The sequence below is a fragment of the Protopterus annectens genome, chromosome 13.part0, assembly GCF_019279795.1.
Source record: "Protopterus annectens isolate FY-2018-M chromosome 13.part0, PAN1.0, whole genome shotgun sequence".
NCBI classification, from domain to species: Eukaryota; Metazoa; Chordata; order Ceratodontiformes; family Protopteridae; genus Protopterus; species Protopterus annectens.
Genome location: NC_056747.1, coordinates 855,409,743 through 855,432,519, shown reverse-complemented (window position 1 = coordinate 855,432,519; position 22,777 = coordinate 855,409,743). Strand labels below are relative to the sequence as shown.

General features: G+C 38.6%; 1 protein-coding gene across 1 annotated transcript in view; it reads right to left on the bottom strand.

Moving 5' to 3' along the window:
* Positions 1-22,777, bottom strand: part of AATF (apoptosis antagonizing transcription factor) — a 1,387,092-nt gene that overhangs the window by 748,930 nt on the left and 615,385 nt on the right. The window contains exon 5 of the mRNA XM_044054573.1: positions 9,995-10,109. Within this exon, the coding sequence (XP_043910508.1) occupies positions 9,995-10,109 (115 nt within the window). The remainder of the gene's footprint in view (positions 1-9,994; positions 10,110-22,777) is intronic.

Here is a 22,777-nt window from a genome sequence, read left to right as displayed (position 1 = left end):
GTCAGGAAGGTGTATCAAAGAGCATGTGTATGTTATGTTCGAGGGGCCTATGATTTTGTAGACAGCCCAGAGTTAATATTTGCCATTGGCAAAATGCATTTTCTCTGAAAGTGGGTTTCAGTGCTGTTTCAATGCATGCGAGTTTCAAGAGCAGAGAAGTTTTAATGTTGATCTATTTTCATTGTGAGACTGCATTGCTTTAACAGATATGTATTAGGGTTTGTGCTGTAAAATGCAAAATAAAACTTTCAAATGAAATCCTAAATCATCGCAGAAGTAAAGCAGTATGCACATTAGTGTTTATGATAAATGGGGCAAAATAACCAAGGAATGGGACATTGGAATTGCTGCAGGGGGGAGGCTCCATTTGACCATGATTTTGTGAGGGGGGGGTAGCAAGCTCAGACAGCCCCGGTTGAACTATACCTCTCAGTTGTCCATATCTTTGCAGAATGAATAGATATTTGCTGCTTATTTTTGTTTGTTCTCAAATTTGTGATTTTCTAGCAAATCATTTAGGAATGAAGCCATTAAATGACAGACATTGAGTTTCAGATGTCATAACCTTCAGAAAAATGCATGCTAATGCAAGACTGTCTTTACGTTTATACAAGAGCAATTTTTAGTAGTGTTTGTATGTTCCCCAATATATTTGGCATTGTTCAGATTTCCTGCATTAAGAGGTTGAGAGGTACGTGCAAATCACTTTGTAGATTAGGAATATCCAAACATCTCAATTGTCCCCAATTCTGGCTCAAAATGTTGCTCTCCCCTAATAATCCCTCCTCCAAAATGGCAATTTTGGAAGAAAATGTGGAGGGTTTACAATTATATACAACTGTAATGATCACTTATAGATTAACTTTATTTCAGAAATGCATGTGGATCCTCCTATTTTGTTAGCTGCTTCAAGTTTACTGTTAATATTAAAATGGTGTCCCTTTTTTGACTGGTATTTTTGCATCACATTTTGGTCCGTTTTTCATAAAATTGTGGTTTTCTGGCAAATTAGTGGCAAGTCATTAAAGATTGAAGTTAGAAAATAATGGCAGACATTTGAGTTTCAGATTTCATACCCTTCAGAAAACTTGTACTAATGCAAGATCTACCTGTTCTATTTAAGTTATAAGAGCAATATTTAAAAATTGGCCTTATTTTTGGGCTTGTCACACTTCTAGTTCTATGTATGGCTTTGTCCAGATTTCTTGCTCTGAAGTTGAGAGGTATGTGTGTCAGATCCATCACTGTCAGCCAGAGACATTTCAAATTGTGACATACTTATTGCACCCCACTCCCCATTGTAGTGGCTCTGGATGTGTCCATGGAAGTCAAGGAGCAGTTATGCAGTGTAAATGTGCAGAGTATTCCCCCATCCAAAGTAGATCACAAATATGACCGTGGCTTTTCATCTGTCCTTGATTTTGCAAAATGTTCTGGTTTTCTATCAGATTTTTGTACTGTTGATTTATGCTTCTTATTCTGGAACTGTATGCTGTCACAGTGCCCTGTTGCTCTGTTTAAGTAGCCATGGTTTAATGAACATCAGGTAAGCTTGTCGGAGATTGTAAGATGCAAGTATGCTTTAGTAAGCTTGTCTGATATTGTAAGATGCAAGTAAGCTTTAGTAAGTATATTGTTAAAGAATTACCAGCATTGAAAGCCTTTTCGTTGTTGCCATGCAGAGAATATTTACATGACTAGATAATGTAGCCTTGGGTATTGAAATGCATATGACAGTTTTATTTATTTTATTTGCAGTTGGTTTGCCAGGATAGTCCATTGGGCCAAATGAACCCGTTTTCAATGGAGTCCTGGGGAGAAAAGCTCCAAAACTAAGTAGGTTATTAATAGATATACAAATTATACAATTACACAGAAGTTAATCATACAAGAAATAACAATTTGAAAATAATACAACTAGAGCGAGTACAATCTAGTGATGAAATTAATAGGTAATACAGACTAAAGGGAAATTTAGCACAAAAGCACTGAGAAATAACAACATATTTGGAAGCATTTGATGACAATATTGAGGAATAATAACATATTAGGAAGCAATGCACAAAAGTACTGAGAACCAATAACGTATTAGGGAAGCAATACTTGAAAAGTGTGGCCTAGTATATTCTTTCTGATTATTGTAGGAATAATAATATGTATGAGTTAGGGTGGGTAATTAGGAAAGTTGCAGGAGGAAACAGAGGAAGAAAGAAGATGGAGTTTGCAAGTGTTACGTGGTGTGGGAGCAAGAGCATTCCCACTGGGATACTAGATGTGAATGAAGAGATCTTTTAAATATAAAATGGTTGGGGGTGGTGCGACTGGAAGGTGGTAGGGAGTTCCAAAGGCATGCAAGGCCATAAGACAGAAGATTTTTGCCTGGGGGACTAGTTGGTTTATATACTTCTAATAGATTTTGATTGTTGGACCTTAATACTCTTGCAGGAAGGTGCATTTTAAAGGCTGATGAAAGGGAGGGACAAAGGGAGGGGTTGAAAATGAGCTTATGTGCAAGATTTAGTTGAGTATATGTGAGATAACTGGGTAGCTCTAGCCATTTTTAGTTTTTGGAGAGAGGAACAGTGCTGGGTTGAGGATTTGTCGGTGTTAGCTTACTTGGCAATTTTGTTGGAGCAATACGAAAGTTGTGTTTTAGAGAGGTCTGTAGATTAGTTAGGAGTGGAGCTCCATAGAGAAGGGAGGGATAAGAAATGAGGTAGAGGGTGATTTTGGTAGCAGGTGTAAGGTAATGATTTTGTCGGTAAAGCATACCGGGTTTTCTTGATATTTAACTGTAGGTGGGAGTTGAATTTGAGCTGGTTATCAATTTGGACCCCAAGTAACTTGGTCTCGGACACCAGTTCCAGGGGTAGATTATTTTGTCTAGAGATGTGGAATGTGTTTATATTGAAAGAAGTTGCCTTAGAGGGGGTGAATAACATTAATTTGGTTTTAGAGGCATTGAGTGCTAGGTGATTCCTTTTCATCCATTGCTCAGTTGTTGTAAAAGCATCTTGAGTCAGTTTTAGGAGTGAGGGGATAGAGGTGGCAGCGCAGATAATAGCAGAATCATCGGCATATTGGATGATGTCTGAGAATGGGATAGAGTTGCGGAAATCCTTTATAAATATATTGGAGAAGGGGACTCAGTATAGAGCCCTGGGGGTACCCCAGTAGGAGTATTTAGAAATGAGGAGGTGGCCTTTTTCCATTTGACTGCTTGAGATCTGTTAGATAAGTAGCTGGAGAACCAGTTCAAGGAGGAGGGAGATAGGTTAAGTTTAGAAAGTTTAGTTAGTAGCAGGCTGTGAGAGTGTGTCAAAGGCCTTAGAGAGGTCGAGTAGTAGGGTAGAAACAATTTGGCCAGAGTCACGGGCTTTATTTACAGTTTCAAGGAAGGAGAGGAGGGCGGTCATAATGCTATGATGTGGTCTGACTCCATGTGTGGGAGTTAGTAGGTGATTATCTAAGAGATGTGGAAGGAGTTGTAGTTGGATACACTTTTCTAGGAGTTTAGAGATGGGGACAGAATAGCGATGGGGGAAATTAGTAACATTGTTGTTGTTGCCACCTTTTATGTAGAGGTATGATAAAGGCCCTTTTCCAGACTTGGGGTACTATACATTCTTGGATAGAGCAGTTGATTAAAATGCTAATAGGGTAGCGATTGCTTCAGCAGCTTTGCTAAGAAAGTAAGAAGGGATGTTATCAGGAGCATTGGTGCATGGCTTCAGTTTCATAAGGAATTTCTTTATAGTAGAAGTTGGGTATAGGTTTAAATGAGAAAAAAGGAGTGTGAAGAGGGAGAATTAGGGGCAGATGAAGCTGATGAAGTAGTAGGAGGAGTGGAGGGATGGGAGTTAGTAGATGGGAATGAGGAAGTAGTAGCAGTGTAGTGGTGTTAGAGAAAGATGGCGTTAATTTGGAAATGGATTCAATGAAGAGTTAAATTGGGTAGCCAAGTCTTGGTCAGGAGCGTTTGGGTCTGGGGTAGGGGTATCTGGTTTGCTGGGGTTAAGTAGAGATACCTTTCCAAAATTTCTGAGGGTTTGATTTTATTATTTTGAAGTGTGGAAAAGTAGTTTTGTCGGTCTAAGATTATGAGCTTTTTTACCTTATTTCGAAGTATTTTATATTCATTGTAATAAAAGGACAGGATTACAGTATTTTCAGAAGCTTATTACATTTTATTGCAGACCAGTGTCTTATAGCAGTGTCTGTGTTTTAGTACACTTGTAGTTGGGTCAGGGTGGCTTTAATGGTATATGGTAAATAAGCATTGCTACCTTATTTAAAAGCCAAGCCCTGCAACAACTAGCTCCACACTGAAGTCAAAAGACAATAGCTCTGGTGGGTAAATGTACTCTGTAGTAATCAAAAAAGGCAAATGTTTAAAATAACTACAGCTTATGTGCAAACACAATAGGTAGTGATGAAACAATGCTCTGCTAAAAATGCTTTAATGCTCCACAATGCTGAGCTGCAGATCAGTTATCACTGGCTACCAGGATTTCACCCACTTCAGCTCAAGCACGGTGCCGTTCAGTGCAACCTTCCCAGAACTAATTTGTCTGACCAGAATTATTTGGTGTGTGTATAAAAGGGAGGTAGCATACCCCTCAGCTGTCCAGATTTTTTCCCCATATTCCTTCCATTTCAGTTTTAGATGTCATGTCATTTAGAAAAATGCATACCAACACAAATCCTGTTACTCTTGCAATTTTCTAAGTTTCTGAGAGCCATATTTATAATCTGTCCCTATTTATTTTAGGCTTTGTCCAGATTTCTTGCACTAAGGTTGAGGCCTTGAGGGTGTGGTATGTTTGTGAGAAAGTGAAATGCCCAAGTTAGAGTTAACAGGTGGAATTTTCAAGTGCATTTTCAAGGAACTGTGAGTTTTAAGGGAAGCTAAGTTCACTGCTGCTCATGCCATGTCTATTTACAATGTGCAACTGTTTTGTTTAGCAAATGGTATCTCTATTGTGGTATAAAGTTTTAAAGCTATGTTAGTAGCACCACAAGTAGAATACTTGCATCTTAATGTAAAGGCTTGAGGTTCTATTCCTACAGCATATACATTTGTATGCTGCAGTCCTCAGGATGTCCTCCTTTGGATGAGATGCCTAATAACTATGAACCTGTTTTTCAGCTTGTCATCCATTTTCTATTGCAATATACCAGCTTACCATTGTTTTAATTTAACATAGGCAATTTATTCTTTGACGGCAACAGGCACTGAATTTGTAGATGAAACACTGAAATATACAGTTGTTTTCTAGCAACAACATCTTCATTAGTTTCAGATATCTTTAATGTGGAATTATTCAGATTACTTTTACTTCAGCAGAGTCACTCAAACAAGTGCTGCTGTATAATACAAGGGATATAATTCAATTATATATTATAATTAATACAATCAGGTAAATCAAATAACTTTTGCATGGCCCTAACGGTGTGCAAGGAGCCTATTGCTTGAAAACAGTTCAAAGGTAAATAACCTGCGACTGGCCAGATGCATTTTCTTTGAATGTGGGTTTCAATGCTGTTTCATTGAATGTGAGTTTCAAAAGTAGAGAAGCTTTAATGCCAAGTCTGTTTTCATTGTAAGATTATTGCTTTGTTTAGGTTTAGTAAACGTCTCAGTGTTTGGGCTATAATGTTTGAAATAAAAGTTGTAAATTAAATCCAACTGCCTGTAATCATTGTAGAACTAAAGCATAAAACAGTATGCACACAGACTTGAACAGTGTCTACAGTAAATGGGGAGAAATAGCCAAGTAATGGGACACTGGAATGGCTGTGTGGGCAGGGCTTGGGGTGGGTGTACTTTGGGCGGGGCTGTGTTGGCAGGGGGCGGGGTGAGCTATATGGGTGGGGCTCTGGGTTTGCACCCCCCTGCAAAAAATCCTGCGGGCTCCCTTGCAGAGGAGTAATGGTGAGAGGGTTAATGTCACGAGTAACAGAAGTGACTAGAGGAGCACTACAATGTTTTGATCCATTGTTCAGTTTATACATATAAAGAAGAGGATAAACTTCCTCAGTGACAAACTGAGCGATTGGAAAATGAGGATCAGAGTCTACTAAGGGAACCAGAAATGCTAATCATGAGGTCAAAAATATACCAGCTGATGTTTAATGCTGCCAACTGCAAAGTTCTACATTTGGGTCACAATGACCTTTGAGTTGTTAGAAATTATAGTGATAAATCAGGAAATGGAATCCAGAGCTGTTCATCACACATGCATTAGATCACTAGGATCAAAGCAAGAGCAGTTAACAAAAAGCTATGATACATTCTTTGGGCAACGATTTCAAAAGCAAAGTAGTACGGCTCTTCCTTACTACACCCTGGTTAGATCATGCTCTAAGTTCTGCACGCAGTTATGGAGGTCATGCAAAGCTACATCAGGATAATGAAAGGATGCCAGAGGAAAACCGCCTGAAGGACATGTAAGATGTAGGGGAAAAGGTACGATCAAGGATTAGAGAAGTTGAAGCTCTTCTGATCAAGAGACGGGAGAGATGGTTGGATATGGTACGGGTAGCCAAGATCAAGTGAAAGACACGTGAACCAGTCATGCTGAGCACGAAGAACAAAGGGAAAAATGGGGCAAAGGCAACAGATGATAGGAGAAAGTTAGTTGTGGATCTGTGAAAGTATTTCACAGAATCAAAACTGTGAAAGCGTTCCTTCACAAATGGTGATGTGGACCCAGTAAATGAATTACAGGAAAGAGAAAAAGGGCAATGAAAAGGGAGATATAGTAGCAGGTTAGAGTATTAAATGCAATTTAAGGTCAGATTAGATGGGCTAAAAGTCTCCTGTTAACAATAAATATGATATAAATGCCAACTTAGCAAGCTTGGCCTACACAATTCAAACATTGATACCACTCTGATGTGCTAACTGATGCAGAAAGAATTAAACCCATGCAAACTGTTACCAACACTTCTTAGAGTAATTTAGTTTTAATGGAAGACTGGAAATCTTCTTAAGCAAAGTCAGAAACTGAATTAAAACAAAAGACGTGTGTCAGCCTCTCAAAACTGCCACCCAAGTACTAAAGCCATATGAGCTACTGACTTTCATACATTCTTGTATCATTCTTAACAAATTTATGCCCTTTTACATGTACTGTAAATTCTGAAATTAGAAATGATCTTGGTTGCTTAATCATTAAAAAACAACAAACAGAAGTCATGTCTCTTGTAATTCTTCCTTCTATCTAACCATAAAATTAACTTAAACAACAAAAAAAATAAATCAACATTTCTGCTGAGACCTAATGCGGTTCTGCTGCCTGCAAGCCTACAAATAATCCACGACGACTAGATTTTTTTACATGCAAAACAAGTCATAAAAATGCAGGTCGTCAGATGTGGCAAACATTGCTTCCAAAAGGAATGGATCTGAGATGAAGCAAAGAAATACAGAATTTGATGGCACAGATAGACTGGCCCACCTAATCTACCTATTTCCATGTCTGGGAGATAAACTGCAGATTCTACTTAACAGCTTTTTTTATTAATCCCTCACCTCTTTTACGAATTGTCTTTTGCATGCTCCATTCATTCCTGAATTTCATTACTTCTTACCATGACCATTGGTCCAAGAAGTATGTTCCAGTCATTTATAGTGCAACTTCAAGCTATCATGCATCTCTTTTACCTGAAACATTGTAATTAGCTATTCCTTTTAAATTCTCAAAAGTACTTAAAAGTTTCAGTTATGCTGGATTTCTGGTGAGTGCAGGAAGCATAGAGCAAGCATTTCTGTGCAGCATGTCTCACCCTTGTATAAATTACTACTGAGCTCTAAAATTTGGAAAAGGACAACTTGCTACATAAGAGGGAGTGATACGATGTTGCTATGGTCAGTTGTACAAGGGATAAATGCCAAAGAAGAAGAAAGGAGTGGATTTGCCGAGTATGACAGAGGAACTGTCCAAGCTCAGAGGTCTAGTTGGCCTACATCCAAATCCTGCTTCAGAAAACCACAAAACAAAAACAATGCAAATGAAGAATGTCACAAAATAATGGAGTTGTTGAAAATAAATTCCTTCCCAGAATCATATATGGAGAAAATGGATGGGGATATCAAGGATGTGGAAAACTTAACTTTCCACTTAGACCATCTGAACAAAGTGAACACAAAATTAAGGGAGACAAGGAATTGGCAGCAGATACAATACTGGAGATGCAAGAATTAAGAATTGTAGATACAGAGGACAAGGACAGAAGAAATAACATTTCTCAAATGGCTGTTTACTAAAGGAAAGAACAGTGCAGTCTTTATGATAAAGAAGTTGACAGCCCACTAAATAAACAAGGACTGAAAGAATATACCAATCGCATCTAACATAATGATTAAGAACAAGGTCTATAGACATATACTGGTGAGGTCTGACATATTTGAACTTGGAGAAAAAGTATCTGCCAGCCTTTGATCTCTAGAAAAAAATAAATGTTAGGAGATAACATGTCCCACTGTGACTTGGACTTTGCTGTCAAGACAAGATATAAAAAGTTAGGTTTTCAACCTGTAATTTGGTTGTGTAGAAAAGAGTATTGGATACTGAAAGTGCTACATCCTGTTCAGTTAAAAGTGTTTCTGCCAGGAAGAGCCATAATGTTTCCATCCAGTGAAGAATATTTTCAAAAGCTTTAAGTAGACAACAGTGGATCCAAGGATTCAAGAGGAACTTGACAGGTAACTGAATGTAAACAAACAATGTCAGAGGTAGCAGACCAGTATTGCCTGATCATATTTACATTGATAATTTCAAAACCATGCAACACACATACCCTTGAAAGATTCTTAAAACTCATGTGATGGCCAATACAACTGCACTGATACTGGATATCTGTGCAAAACAGTTAGAGAGGTATTAAAAGTTGTTCATATACTTTTTTATTTATATTATCATAACTTTTGCATTTCTCTAAATATTTCAACAATCAAGCAACAAAGACAAAACTGCTTAGACTTGTATGAAAGCTCACATGTGGGCAAACAAAATGTTGCTGACAGACTGTACACAGCTTAACTGATTACTGATATACTATAAGGTATTTAAATACATTTCAAAAATATATCTACTGCATTATTGCGACATACAAAATCCAAATTTTTAAGGCCTGTAAACTAATGCCTTTAACCACTATGAAGACTGATTTTTGCAGAACACTTTATACTTTTTAAATGAAATGTATAACCAGCATTTCTTTGACCCAAGAAGACTGAACTTGATTTTTGTCAAACAGCTCAGGATGCAACAAAAGTTAAACTACAAGCTTCCACTGCTGAACACGTGGGAACTGTCGCCTTATCAGTAGCCAACAACCTCTCCCAAATTATCCAGGGATGGAAGACCGCTGCTCAATCATCTCCCTAATACTTGTTGTTTTAATAGTTCAAGTACTTGGTTTTATGTGCTTAAACTGAAGATGAAGTTGATAAATTTATCAAAATCTGTAGATTGAATACTTCTGAAAAATGTCATCAGCATTCCTCTGTGGTGTTCCACACATTTCACTGTACATACAGCAAACTCTCTCACACTACCCCCACAGGCACAGACAGAAAAACTACACATTGCTGTTTTTATCTGTGTTCTAACATATGGGCGTGCCTTCGCTGAAGGTTGGGCGTTGGGCTGGCAACTCTGCACCATAAAAATCTACTGCCAATCATTAGCGGACCGAAGTTCCGCTGTGGCGACCCCTAACAGGGAAAAGACAAAACAATAACAACTAACATATTCTTCACAACAGTCTACTTTATGGTTCCTGCTCATTAATTTGTCTGACAGATTTACCTGTGAGATAAGGAAAGCATCTTTCAATTGCACAATTGCTTTCAGTACACAACCTTGATAACAAATGGGACAGAATAATAATGACATTTATTGTAACTTTTTGTGGGTGATGAGTCATTTAATTCTTTTTCAGAAACAATCAACATTATTTCAGTTACAAAACTGTATCCATTTACCTGTCTGGTTTTGAACTACTCCCATCAACAAAACGCTTGGTCTCTGGATACTGGTACAACAAGTCATTCTGCAGCTCTACTAGGGTTCTGAGAAGAGCTTTCAGTGCTTTATAGCCTAAAAAGAAACAAAAAAAAATTAACTCAAAAGCATGTTGCAATGCCACTATCCCAAAATAAATAAGCTTATTTCAATTACAGTATCTTAATAATAAAAATACCACAAAGATGACCTTGAAAACTACAATACTATTTAATCCACTTTATTAACCATAGAGATCTCAATAAGGGATTGCCCTTTTTAAGAAGATTGTGGTGTTTAACTGACCAGGGGATGCTAGCAAGGGACTAAATTATTGCCCCTTTATCTTAGTAGGGCACCCTATTCTGAGTAAGACTGTTTTCAGTGCGATTCCAATACAAGCAGAAGCAGACATCCAACCGCAAGGTAGACAGGAACAAAAATCTGACAATGCCTCAGATTAACCCATGTTAGACTAGCGGCATGGGCCGTGGAGGGACTGGATGGGATGGGAATAAGCATCAGATGCCAACTCATCAATCCTGGGATGGGAAGGAGGCTGCTTAAAGCTCGCTAAATAAGTTGCATTAAGAGAGTGGTGAGCTCCACTCTACAAGCAGTATACCACTTGGCTGGGAGGCTGCTCATGTGTGAAGTGTCCATGCACCTCCCGAAGGCTGCCACTGCACAGTTCACAAGCTTACTACGGGTTATGGCACACTCCCCGGCAGCAGTATGATGCTACACCAGAATCCTTAACTTCCTCACCAGCCCCAGATGCAAGTCAAGTCCTGGATCTGGTGAGCAAGGAGAGTGGCTGGAGGCAGTTGATGGTCATGTGTGGATAGGAATGGAAAAAAAAGATGGCAGAAGCAAGTCAGCAGCCTGCAATGCAGCAAGTAACAAAGGATTACAATTTGAATTATGTTTTGATAACAAAGAAGAAATTATGCTGGAGGATACTGTAGACTTGTATGTTTGTACCATGAAAGCTAGAGCAATGGAGGTAGTTGAGAAAACAATGACCCAAGTGTGGAAAAGTGAGACGATCAGCAGAAATGAAGATGGAAATTCTTTGGTTACCAAGCACTCAGAAGTTCAGCAATTTACTGCAGAAAGAAAAGACTGATTATAGAAAAGGTTTTCATTGAAGCTGAACTCAGCAGGAAGAACAGTTCACAGGTGCAGAAGGGTACAAAATATGTGAATATTAAAAAAAAAAAAAAAAAAAAAACGTGCTTATTTTGCAGATACAAATGAGGCACTGTTTTGTGCTTGCAGTTATGTGTTACCTGTTATCAGATATTTTCAAGGATGTAATGGGAGCAGCACCAAGAAAAACTACAGTGATTCTGCAGTGGTTGGGTTAACACAATAAAAATAATTGGGTCTATGTCATATAATCAAACTTCCAAAATTTCGACCACCATATGTTCGAACTTGGAAGTTCGAAATATGACAACATTGTAACCTCAGAACAGCGAATTTTTTCCCAGGGAAAAAAATTGCTGCTCAAAAAACACACACACAACACAAGCACACCAAAAACCTAATAAACCTACACTAAACCTTACATACACAACTATCTATGCACTAACCTTAACCCAAACCCTAAAGTCGGTCACTATCGCACACTTACCTTACCCGCACCCTAACCCCAACATCCATCACACTGGCACACTTACCTTAACCCATTCCGTAACTTTCCCACCACAGTAGAGAAAATGTCGAAGCTACAGAAATAGCCAACCAAATTCTTTCCTTAGGAAAGAATTCATATTTCTGCGGCTTCAACATTTTCAATTTTCGAACTTCCCAGTTCGAACTTCTAGTATTCACATATATGAATGCTCGATTAAATGACATAGACCCAAATAATCAGTGTATATTACATTCCTTAAATGATAACAGAACATACAACTAATAAATGACACACCCAGCTTCTCCTATAGGACAGAGAAAATTTTAAAAATAATTTTATTTTACAAAAGAACAAAAGATCAAAACAGATGTGCTGACTGGTAGCAAAAGAGGAATGTATCCCTGTTTAAGATGTCACCAATGTTATATTTAAAGAATCAGATTTTTAAACATCCAACCATGAAATGTGAATTTTACTTGATACCCTGTGCTAATTGTGATAGAAAAAAAAAAACTACTTACATAGCACTATGTAAAGTGTGTGATGTGTTCTATACAAGTAAGTCAAACAGAAGGTTAAAGGATATAATATGTGATTATATATTAAATTGCTGCATTGATACAAATGCTTTATATAATAAGCACATACAACAGAAAGTGTTTAAACATAGTTTTGAATTCACTGTTTTGCAAGTGTTAAAGCTTAATGTTAGAGGAGGTGATATTAAATCAAAGACAGAGGAAGTAGAATATAAGTGGATTAGTAACTGCAGGGCAGAGAAGTTCCCTGGGCTTAATGACATGGTTAGAATTAAACTGATGCATAAATTAAGAGGAATAAAGAATCAGCATCACATGATGTGTGTTATATTACCAAATTTGAGAATATATATAGACTGGTGTTGTAATGATGTCTTTTTTACATAAGGGAAAGCTTTGCAGCACAAGCCATTGACAGGCTTGGGTTTTTTATTATTTTATTGAATTGAATCTAAACTCCTCTTTCCAAGAGCCTTTTTTCTCTTGTTTTATTCAATTGGTGTAACTGGTTCCAAATTTATTTGCTTCAGCTACCACTTTTTCTTTTCCTGTTGTGGTTAACATCTTTCCCCATAGGAAAGAAAATGGGCTACGGGCAGTAATCTTTGGAGTTTTACTGCCCAAATCAATGGGTGTATTTGCATTAATAGAACAGTAGGCTTATATGATGTACATTTCAGGAGACCCTGGGATTTATATAACTGTCTAGATGGAATATGAGAAAACACATAATTGTCACGACTATAAACTACTTCATATGTGTATCATTTTAGGCCTCTGGAAGCTACTGACTGCTTTTGCTAGGCACAAAGGGGTTATTCCTGGTGATACTGTCTGAGGAGCTGTCATTGTCTTGGAGAACCTAAAGAGATTAAAGATGAATTTGGAGTATAGCAGTATAGCTGTACAGATAAAAATACATGATGCATAAAAAACAAGCCAGTGGTTTTTTTTTTACATCAATTTATAGAAAGGAAATTCAGATGGACTCTGCTTTAAGTAGTGCAACATAATAAGCATAAAATTTCAACTGTCAAATGTATGGCCTGCTGGGTTGCAAGAAACTCAACTGCCATAATTCTGTGTGGTTATTTTCTACTTCCCACATGCATACATATACATACATATTTTATATATATATATATATATATATATATATATATATATATATATATATATATTTGTGTGTGTGTTTATATATATATATATATATATATATATATATATATATATATATATATATAAACAGCAGCAAACAGCACGTATTTCACATCCAGGGCAGAGTCTCTAAAAACTGATGGGTGCGGTAAGAAAACACAACCACTACCAGTTAGCAAGGTCTCAAGTTGCTTCTTACAGCCACTCTCTTCAAAAGCACTTTTCGTTTGCAGGCATATTGTCTACAAACATCACCTTAAAACAGTTGACATCAATAGAGCTGAACATCCACTTCTGAATAATTTTAAAGCAGCTTCTATTTATTATAAAACATTGTCAGAACTTGTTAAAATAGTAAAACAAACACAAAAAGATAAGTGCTTTCGGGTTTCAAAGTTCACCCTTCATCAGATCTATACATAATGACCACTGTTGCTTATTTAAAAAATACTGTGTTCCAATGAGGTGAAACTACTAATTAGCACGCCCATTCCCTAATACATTGAACACGCTTTCTTAACTTCATTTCCTGAGTGCAAGTGGAATAAAACAGCACTACAAGTTAATGTGCCCTTTCTCTCCGAGAAGTGTTAGACACGCCTTCTTAGTCTTCGCTTCCTAAGTGCAGGTTGGATGGGAAATGTAGTATTAAGTCCTGGTTTTACATGTGCTTGTAGTTTCCCTATCCAGAGCATTTCCTCTTGCTCTAGTCTATTATTGATATCACCCCCCTACTGGACACATATACAACTTTTAAAACCCTGAAAACAAAACTATGATCTACATGATCCCTGATATGTTTTGCCAGGGGACTTTTAAAATCTTTTAACCTAATGTCACTGACATGTTTGGATAGCCTTTCTCTTAGTTGTCTTATAGTCTTTCCCACATAGAATTGTTTCTGTATGTACTTGTGCTGGAATATAGTTAGTGTTGGTAGCCTGTGTGTTTTCAGTAGTATGAGATTCAATATTTTGAGTTTTCAGTATTTTGAACTAGCAAGATTTTGGTCTTTGGGTTTCTGGATTTTGTAGCGCTCCCATATATACACATACATATACATGTGTGTGTGTGTGTGTGTGTGTGTGTGTGTATATATATATATATATATATATATATATATATATATATATATATATATATATATATCTATATATATATATATATATATATATATATATATATATATATATATATATATACACATATATAGACATATATATATATACATGTGTGTGTGTATATATATATATATATATATATATATATATATATATATATATATATATATATATATATATACACACACACACATGCATGTATATGTGTGTGTGTATACATATATATATATATATATATATATATATATATATATATATCTCACACACACACATATATGGGGGTACTTTCCTTTCGTTGAGTGCACAGGTTTCAGAAACAGTGATGCACTGTTCCATTTTATCAAATCACTGCTAACTGAAACGTGTTCAACACAACTGGGGTTAAGTGTTTATAAGGAATTTGTCTTTTCCCCATTGTTACACAATCTAGAACTCAATATAATTAGAAATGTGGGTGTGTCCCTGTAAAAACACTGTTATACTTTGTATTTTTAAAGCAAGAAGTCATTTTGCTCCCTACCGCCACATATACCCATAGCACACATACATATCCTGTTCACTCCGAAAATATCAACTGGTATTTTGACTTTTAACAACTTATTAGCCAGTACAGAAACAGACACTTTAATAATTGTGAAAGGTCACCTCACAAAGAATAAAAATCACATTTGTTAAAATCTATTTTTAACTAGTAAAGTTCATCACATATTAGCTATGAAAGTATGCAAATTTTAAAATTTTAATGATGCTAAGCAATCTAAAGTAAAAAAAAAAAACTACATGAAATCATATGAAAGACCATACAATGAGGGACAATAATGGCACTGGTACTGTGTGTGTATTAAGTACAGTTCGAAAAAGGACAGACAGACAAAACTGTATAGTGTCAAGAGAAAGGGGCTTATAATGATAGTCAAAACTGCTGCTAACACTTCATATTACTGTGCAGGATTTTGGAGATATCCAGTCCTGTTTATATAATTACTACAAAGAAAGACAAAGGACTTGCACAAAATTTCAGGTTGCCTTACAAAATGTCACATTATGAGGGAGAAAAAACACATGAAACTTTGCACGCACAGTGCCCAGCATATGGGACATTAATTTTTAAAAAACACTTAGTTTTGTGCCTTTAACTTAAAGAAACTATAAGAGATTACTGGCAATGAGAGAATGGTCATGAGGCTCACTGATCTTGGAATATCTACAAATAATAGTATATGTATAGTAATTGTGTTTAACACATTTACAAAGCTTATTTTGTGAATAATACTGCCCATTTAAACTGTTTTAAAGCATTAATGGCTCTGTGCATAAGCTGTGAAGCATGGTTATACTGCCTTAAATTAAAAAAAAAAAAAACTCACGAGGGACCACTAATTCCATGCAACAGAAAAGGGGCATAACTTTTCCCCAATGGCTACAAAGACAGGGATGAACAGGTCATATCCTTCTGTTAGCAGATCATTCTATGCCTGTATGCTGTAATCACATGATTTCTTCCCTGCTCCCTAAACAAAGCACTGATACTTCTAGACTGACACAGATGAAGGCTTACTAACAATACGCAGATGTGATGCTGAGGATACATACTAGAAAATATGCTATTTCCTCTGCTCTCAGAAGCCAAGCTCTTACTGCAACCCTAATGAAACCTTTGAACATATTCTCCTCTCCACCCAGCTATGAAAGCCATTATCTAACGGCGTTCATGATATGGTTAACGGATTTCAGATTAGTGAAGGTTAAAGGCACATCTAGAGATTAAGACAGCTGTAACTGCTGTGCTTGATACTCCCCATAAACCCACAAAGCATGCTGTAAACACATTCTGTAGAAATGCTGTATAATGTCTACAAGTGCAGAAGCTGATTGAGATGTGTTCCCTCAAATTCACTTCAGAAGCTTGAAAGCCCAAAATCTTGAATTTCAAAAGACTGAGTCCAAAATCTTGAAAGTTCAAAAGACCGAAAACTTAAAATACTGAATCTCAGAATACTGAAAACACATAGGATACCAACATTTACTATATTCCAGCAGAAGTAGATATAGAAACAAATACAAGGCAAACCATATTACTTTTCTCCAAGTATAAGCAGGGGGGCAAGCCCCCTGCACCCCCCATGTGGGGGGGGGGCTGCACCCCCCCATCCCCCCTGCTACTTAAATATATCAACTCCGAGATCGCACTTCACTACAATAACATGAGTTATGTTGCAGTACAGCACGTTAGAAGGGAACATGACTAAGGTTACAACAGGCAGTCATGAAACACACAATGGTATGTTTGCCATTTTGTTCTGTGGAGTGCGATCTTGGAGTTGACATATTTAATTAGCAGGGGGTGTGGGGGGGGTGCAGGGGGGCTTGCCCCCCTGGTTATACTTAGAGCAGTGGTAAATGTTTTATTTGTTTCTGTATTCAGTTGTGTTGGAATATAGTAAGTGTTTGGTATCCTGTGTGTTTTCAGTATTCTGAGATTCTGTATTTTGAGTTTTCAGTCTTTTGAACTTTCAAGATTTTGGTCTCGGTCTTTTGAAATTCAAGATTTTGAGCTTTCAAGCTTCTGAAGTGAATTTGTTCCCTCATACGCATGTGTATTGTGTGCAGTACCCATGCCTGTGGACATGTAGGTATGTGTGGCTTTAAGAATTGTGGCTAAGTGATAAATGGGGAAACATAGTGGGTATACCACAGACACCTCCCTCAAGGATACTCCGCCAGTTTCTTAACACCATGCTACAATACATGAAGGAGAATATGTTGTTCTCATGCACTACAGAGGATAGAAGTAGGCATTTTATGACATAGTCCATTTCCCTGAGGTAGTGGGAGCCATCCAATGCAACCAAATTGCAATAAAGCCCCCATCTTGGGAAAAAGGACAACAGTATATTAATCCTAAAGGATTCTACTTCATCAATTGCCAGGCAGTCTGCAATGCACAAGGTATAACATACACAGTGTGTCAGCAGACCACTCAGGGAGTGTCTACAACTCCCACATCTGGCATATGTATGACTTATATTAGCAATTTGGGTGGGGTGATTTTCTACAACTCTATCTTGTTGTCGATACTGGATATGTCCTGAAGCAATGTCTAATGACACCAATAAGAAATTCACAGACCACAGAAAAGAATGCATACAAGACTGCCCTATTACACATCTGAATTATTGTTGAATGCGCACACTTCCACTGTCTAGATGTGTCTGGTGGTACCCTGCAGTATGACCCTGAAACGTGTGCACTACTACGCAACAGGATGCCCTACAAATGGATACAGGAGGGGAGAAGACATTCGGGAGAAGGAGGTCCTGGAGTCAAGCTGCAGGGGATGACCAAGTGAAGCAAACGCAGGTGGAGTACTCTGTGGCTCTAGCTACAGAATCTGGTTCATAGCCATGGATCAAATTAAATAGAACATACAACAGCAACAGTGACGCATGCAATAACAGAGCCAGTCTGTGCTAAACCATCCATGGACTGGCTACACTATGCATCAAACAAAGGCTGCCCAGGTAGCAGAGCACAGAGGGTAGGGCACAGTTATCATCAAATGCACAGCGTGTGTGTGTGTGTGTGTGTGTGTGTGTGTGTGTGTGTGTGTGTGTGTGTGTGAGTGTGTGTGTGTGAGTGTGTGTGTGTGAGTGTGTGTGTGTGTGTCAGATGGGAGTGTGTGGGGATCAGGAAGACTATTCAGGGAAAGGGTGGTTCCACCATTCAACTGGGAATGGGCAAAGATAGGTGGTGCTGATAGGCATGTGCAGATGTGCAAGGAAACAACTCCTACAGGTGATACAGTACTGTGCTGTGATCTGATGAACAGGTCTAGGGAAAATGCAGAAGAATTGTGACAGGACTTGTGTTTGTCCCACATATGGGAGCCCCCTTGCTTGAGAACACCACAGTAACGATCCAGAGTATGCACAGAGGATGGAATACTCCATGAGGGAGAAGGGTATGATGCGCTATGGATGGTCTCAGCATGACCATTCCATCTACTTCTGCATCCATGACATCCCACAGTGCCCTTAATAATGGATGAAGATGCGAAGGTGGCAGAGCTATGGAACCTAGGCACTGCCCTCTCCTAGTGGTGGGTTCCCCTACCAGAAGTGGAAATGGACCAGTCACAGGAAGAAAGGTGGCCATGATGAGAGGCTGCACGGGGACATACGCACCATACAGATTTCTTATGATGGCTATCCATTATACTGCACAACTGAGCCAGACTTTTGTGCAAGCTATCACACAGACTGCATGAAACCCAAACCAACTCTGCTACAGCTTCACTGGTCTCTGCCTGTCCCCGTATAATGGCCCTGTGGAAAAGCTGGGTAGTAGCCATTCACTTGGATCAAGAGGATGCTGCTACCCATGACTTTGTCATCCACTACTCTGCTGGCCCCCTGCTGTCTTCCTCATGTTCAGTGGAGCTGGAAGCAATCAAGGATGACTCTGTACTCAAGGCTGCACTACAAGGCTCATTCAACACTTTGCACTTAAATGTTTACCTGTGAAGTGCATTACACACACGTGAGTAGGTCAATAATGACATAGTATTATGGCCTGCAGAAGTGCAGAAATGGAAATGTGTAGGTGCTGTGTTGCAGTTATACTCCTTACATGCCACAGTTCACCTTAACCCTATCCTGCCATGCAACATATAATCATGCTATGCGACAGCTGCATCATGATGTGTTCAGCAAAATGATTACCCACTGATGCAAACTGCGTCTCAAAAGCAGCAACATGCATGGATGAAACAGGACTACCATTTTTATTTCTGGACTATGACTCAATACATGATTGCACCTTCTAAGGGCACCGAAGGTGGCAAGGCCCCCTGATGGTGCTCTAGACATACCAAAATGTTTGTGTACCTGATGTACACAAACCATCAGGGTTGCCTTCTTGCTGACTCTTATAAGGGTCTCCAGTATAATGCGGGTGCCTGGGACAGCCCTTGCTAGGGAAGTGACTGCTGCTACCAGCATCTACCACTCTGATGAGCAGTGCAAGCACAATTACAGTGACCTGCAGAGATCCTTCTAAATCAATGTGACAAACAGGTGAGCGAGAGAGACAGAGTGCTCCAGAGATTTATAAGCAAGTTTGCAGGGAAGGTCAGTGCCCTGTTGTTTTAGATATAGCTTAAAGAGTGCTTGTAGGGTATTTAATTTATGATTTTGTAACTCTTATTACTGTTTTTCAGCTCAAGAGCTGACTGAATAGAGCCAGTTCCTGTATCACACGCAGATGCAATGTTTCAACAGATGTAGGCATGAGTATGATCCATGTTAGCTATATCGCAAAAAATGAACCTTAAACAATATCTACATAATGAATATAATAAATGCGTGTCCTTTCATGACACTGGTTAGTACTGAAATATTTTTCAGGAAATACAGAACTGTACTATAACTCTGCTATTTGTACATATTGGACATGCTGTTGCTAATGTTACTACATAATATTTACAAACCACTAATCATAGGATTGCTCTTACAGTTGTGTATAAGTTTCCTGTACTCCTGTTAAACAATGCTGGCTCCTCAGACTACACCATTGGGCCCTCATAATAATCTGTCATATTGTCACCAATTTAAAGGTTTTGTCTCTGTTTCTGTTTTCTAGCTGTTATAACCACCTTGATACTTTGTTCCAGGGTTATGATTAAAAAGGGTCAAATGACCAGATAACTCACCCACTTACCAAATTATCTTACAGATGAGTTTTGCATATCACAGCATCACTGTTATTACCTACACTATAATTCTGCGGAGTTAAAGGTAACATACATAAGTAACAAGACTACAAACTGCCTGACATAACATCTCTATAGCATACTAACCCACATGTACACAAGACATAACCAAGGGACCAACAATTTTCATTTTTTGCAAAAATACATCCAGCTCAGTATGCTCTTGCATCATGTTAACCACCACATGATGCCTGACATACTGACCAGTTGGTAGAGTTCTACACTGTGGACATTACCACAGAGTAGCAAGTCCTATGGCATGCAGGATATGTATCTCATCATATTGGCCATTAAGTGGCCCAACAAATGACCACGCATGTGCCACTTCCAAATGGCATAGTCATGGCAGTTTATAACAGCACTGCCTCACAGTACTTACCAGCTTACACTACTGTGGTTGCCAACCACATGACAACAGCTGCCTGTGCTACTTCTTCTGTCTTTTCTGCGTTTGGCACAGCACATATTGGCACAGTCTGTCTGTTGGCCCGCACAGTTAGAAACTCAGTTCATGTCCACATCATGTGCTTTGTTTCCTCTACCCACAACATGTTCAAGAGGCAAAGATACACAAACATATGCACTCGCCCATCACATCTTATGGCTAAACTGCATTGACCTGACATGTCAGAATTGCACCCAAGCCAAGTGGTATGATGTTACTGCACCCTTACAATACGAACATAAAACATTCTATACCCAAGTCTATATTGTGGCACAACAGCATACCTAGTAGTTGTTTGGTCTGCCTATTGGTACTTTTAAGGCTGATCATCAGACACAGACAACCTAGTAATGCTTTTCTTTTTCTTTCTTTATCACTACCCTTCCATTATATTTTTATTTACTGTTTGCATTTCTATTCCTCTCCATTTATGTTCTATTTTCTGCAGTGTCAGTGGTTCTCTCTCTATCATTGTGCATGTCCCATGGCAGGGAGAGACCTGGAGGTGTCCTTGGTGTTTAATCACCAGAAAGGGATATTGTTGGCCCCTATGCTGACACCACTGGTAGGTCACAGTTCTTCACCCAATGGTATTTGGAGGTGATGGCAGAGCTTGTGGACCAGTAGCTTGAATGCCCACAAAGGCCACCTGAATAACTTCCTCTTGTGTCTTGCAGAGTCATACCACTGCCTGCCATTGTCTACTGTTTCATCTGAGGCAGGACCCAGTGGGGACAGCAATCATGGTGGTGACTAACCTCTGTCTGGGTTCCACTTGAGGTAGCACAGTCATGGTGTCCCCCCTGCCTTGTGTTTCACCTCTCTTACCAATCTGTTGACCAATCCTCCCCATCACCACTTGTCCTCCTTTTGGTAGTATTCATTTGTATTCATTATCAAGCCTCTCTTTGTGTCAGCACTTCCCTTGCTGGTCTGTGTTTTATGTTTATTCATGTGGCCTGCTTCCATAACTATTCCCTCTTTTCATCTCCTGACTTCTTTATACAACCTTCCCAATCTACCCTTATTAAGGGAAAAATAGGCACTTGATTCAAAAAAAGGACATCTTTCTTTCCTTTCACCTCCCCTTTGAAACACATTCCGTCCCTGTGCCCTTCTGCGTTTTACAGCTGCTTGCTATTCTTCCTTTCAGTCTTTGCCATATTCCCATTTCTTCCCCACTTCAATAGTTAAAAAACAGCAACCTTACTGAAGGACACATGCTGTGTGTTGCAACAATTCTTGTAATGTCAGAAGGCTGTACAAATGGGAAACATCAGCTCTAATCCACTGCACCTGAGAAACAAACATTAGGCATGTTTCTAAATCCCACAGTCAGTTTGTAAATATACAGAGTGACATTCACAAATTTTGAATGCTGCTGTTGCCTTGCTTTCAGTGCTACTGGCTCAAACATCGTGTTGTACAAAGCTGCATGTTCAAGTGTCTTGCCCAGAGAATTTTATATTAGTGTCTTAGAAAAAGACAGTGATATTAACATCTGAAGTTAGGGTCAAATTAAGGTTATAGTTTAAAACACTTGCATGTAAGATCACTTCTCCTCAGAGCAACCATTACAAAAACTAACAAAACCATAAATATTTATGCCTGAAAAGTCTCTGGCCGGGATTCAGTAATCCTCCGAGTAAGACTAACCAATTATTACTCAGAGACTGCCGTTTAAGCCTACGACGTCAGCGCGTCATGAATATGCATGAGGGTGCTGACTCAACTGGAAGGCTTACACGGAGCGTGCAAGACTGCAAGGAGTGTGTCGGACTGCCGAGCAGTCCAAATATCCATGCCCCTGCAACCATATAAAATGAAAGTGAGAAATGCAAGGAGCGAGTCCGCTGAAATGCACACATAGCAAACAGTACACATCCCCACATACTAAACCCCTTCTTAAATGTAAACGAATTTTTTTTTATATAATTCCCGATATAGCTGCTCGTATTTGCGCGTGTGTGCGCGGGTGTGCCCATTGCTTAGCTGCAGTTAGCAATGTCGACAACGAAGAGCATAATAAGAAATGTTTATGCAAATCAAGCCAAATAGCAATAGCGTAGTGGTAGAGCATTCGCACAAA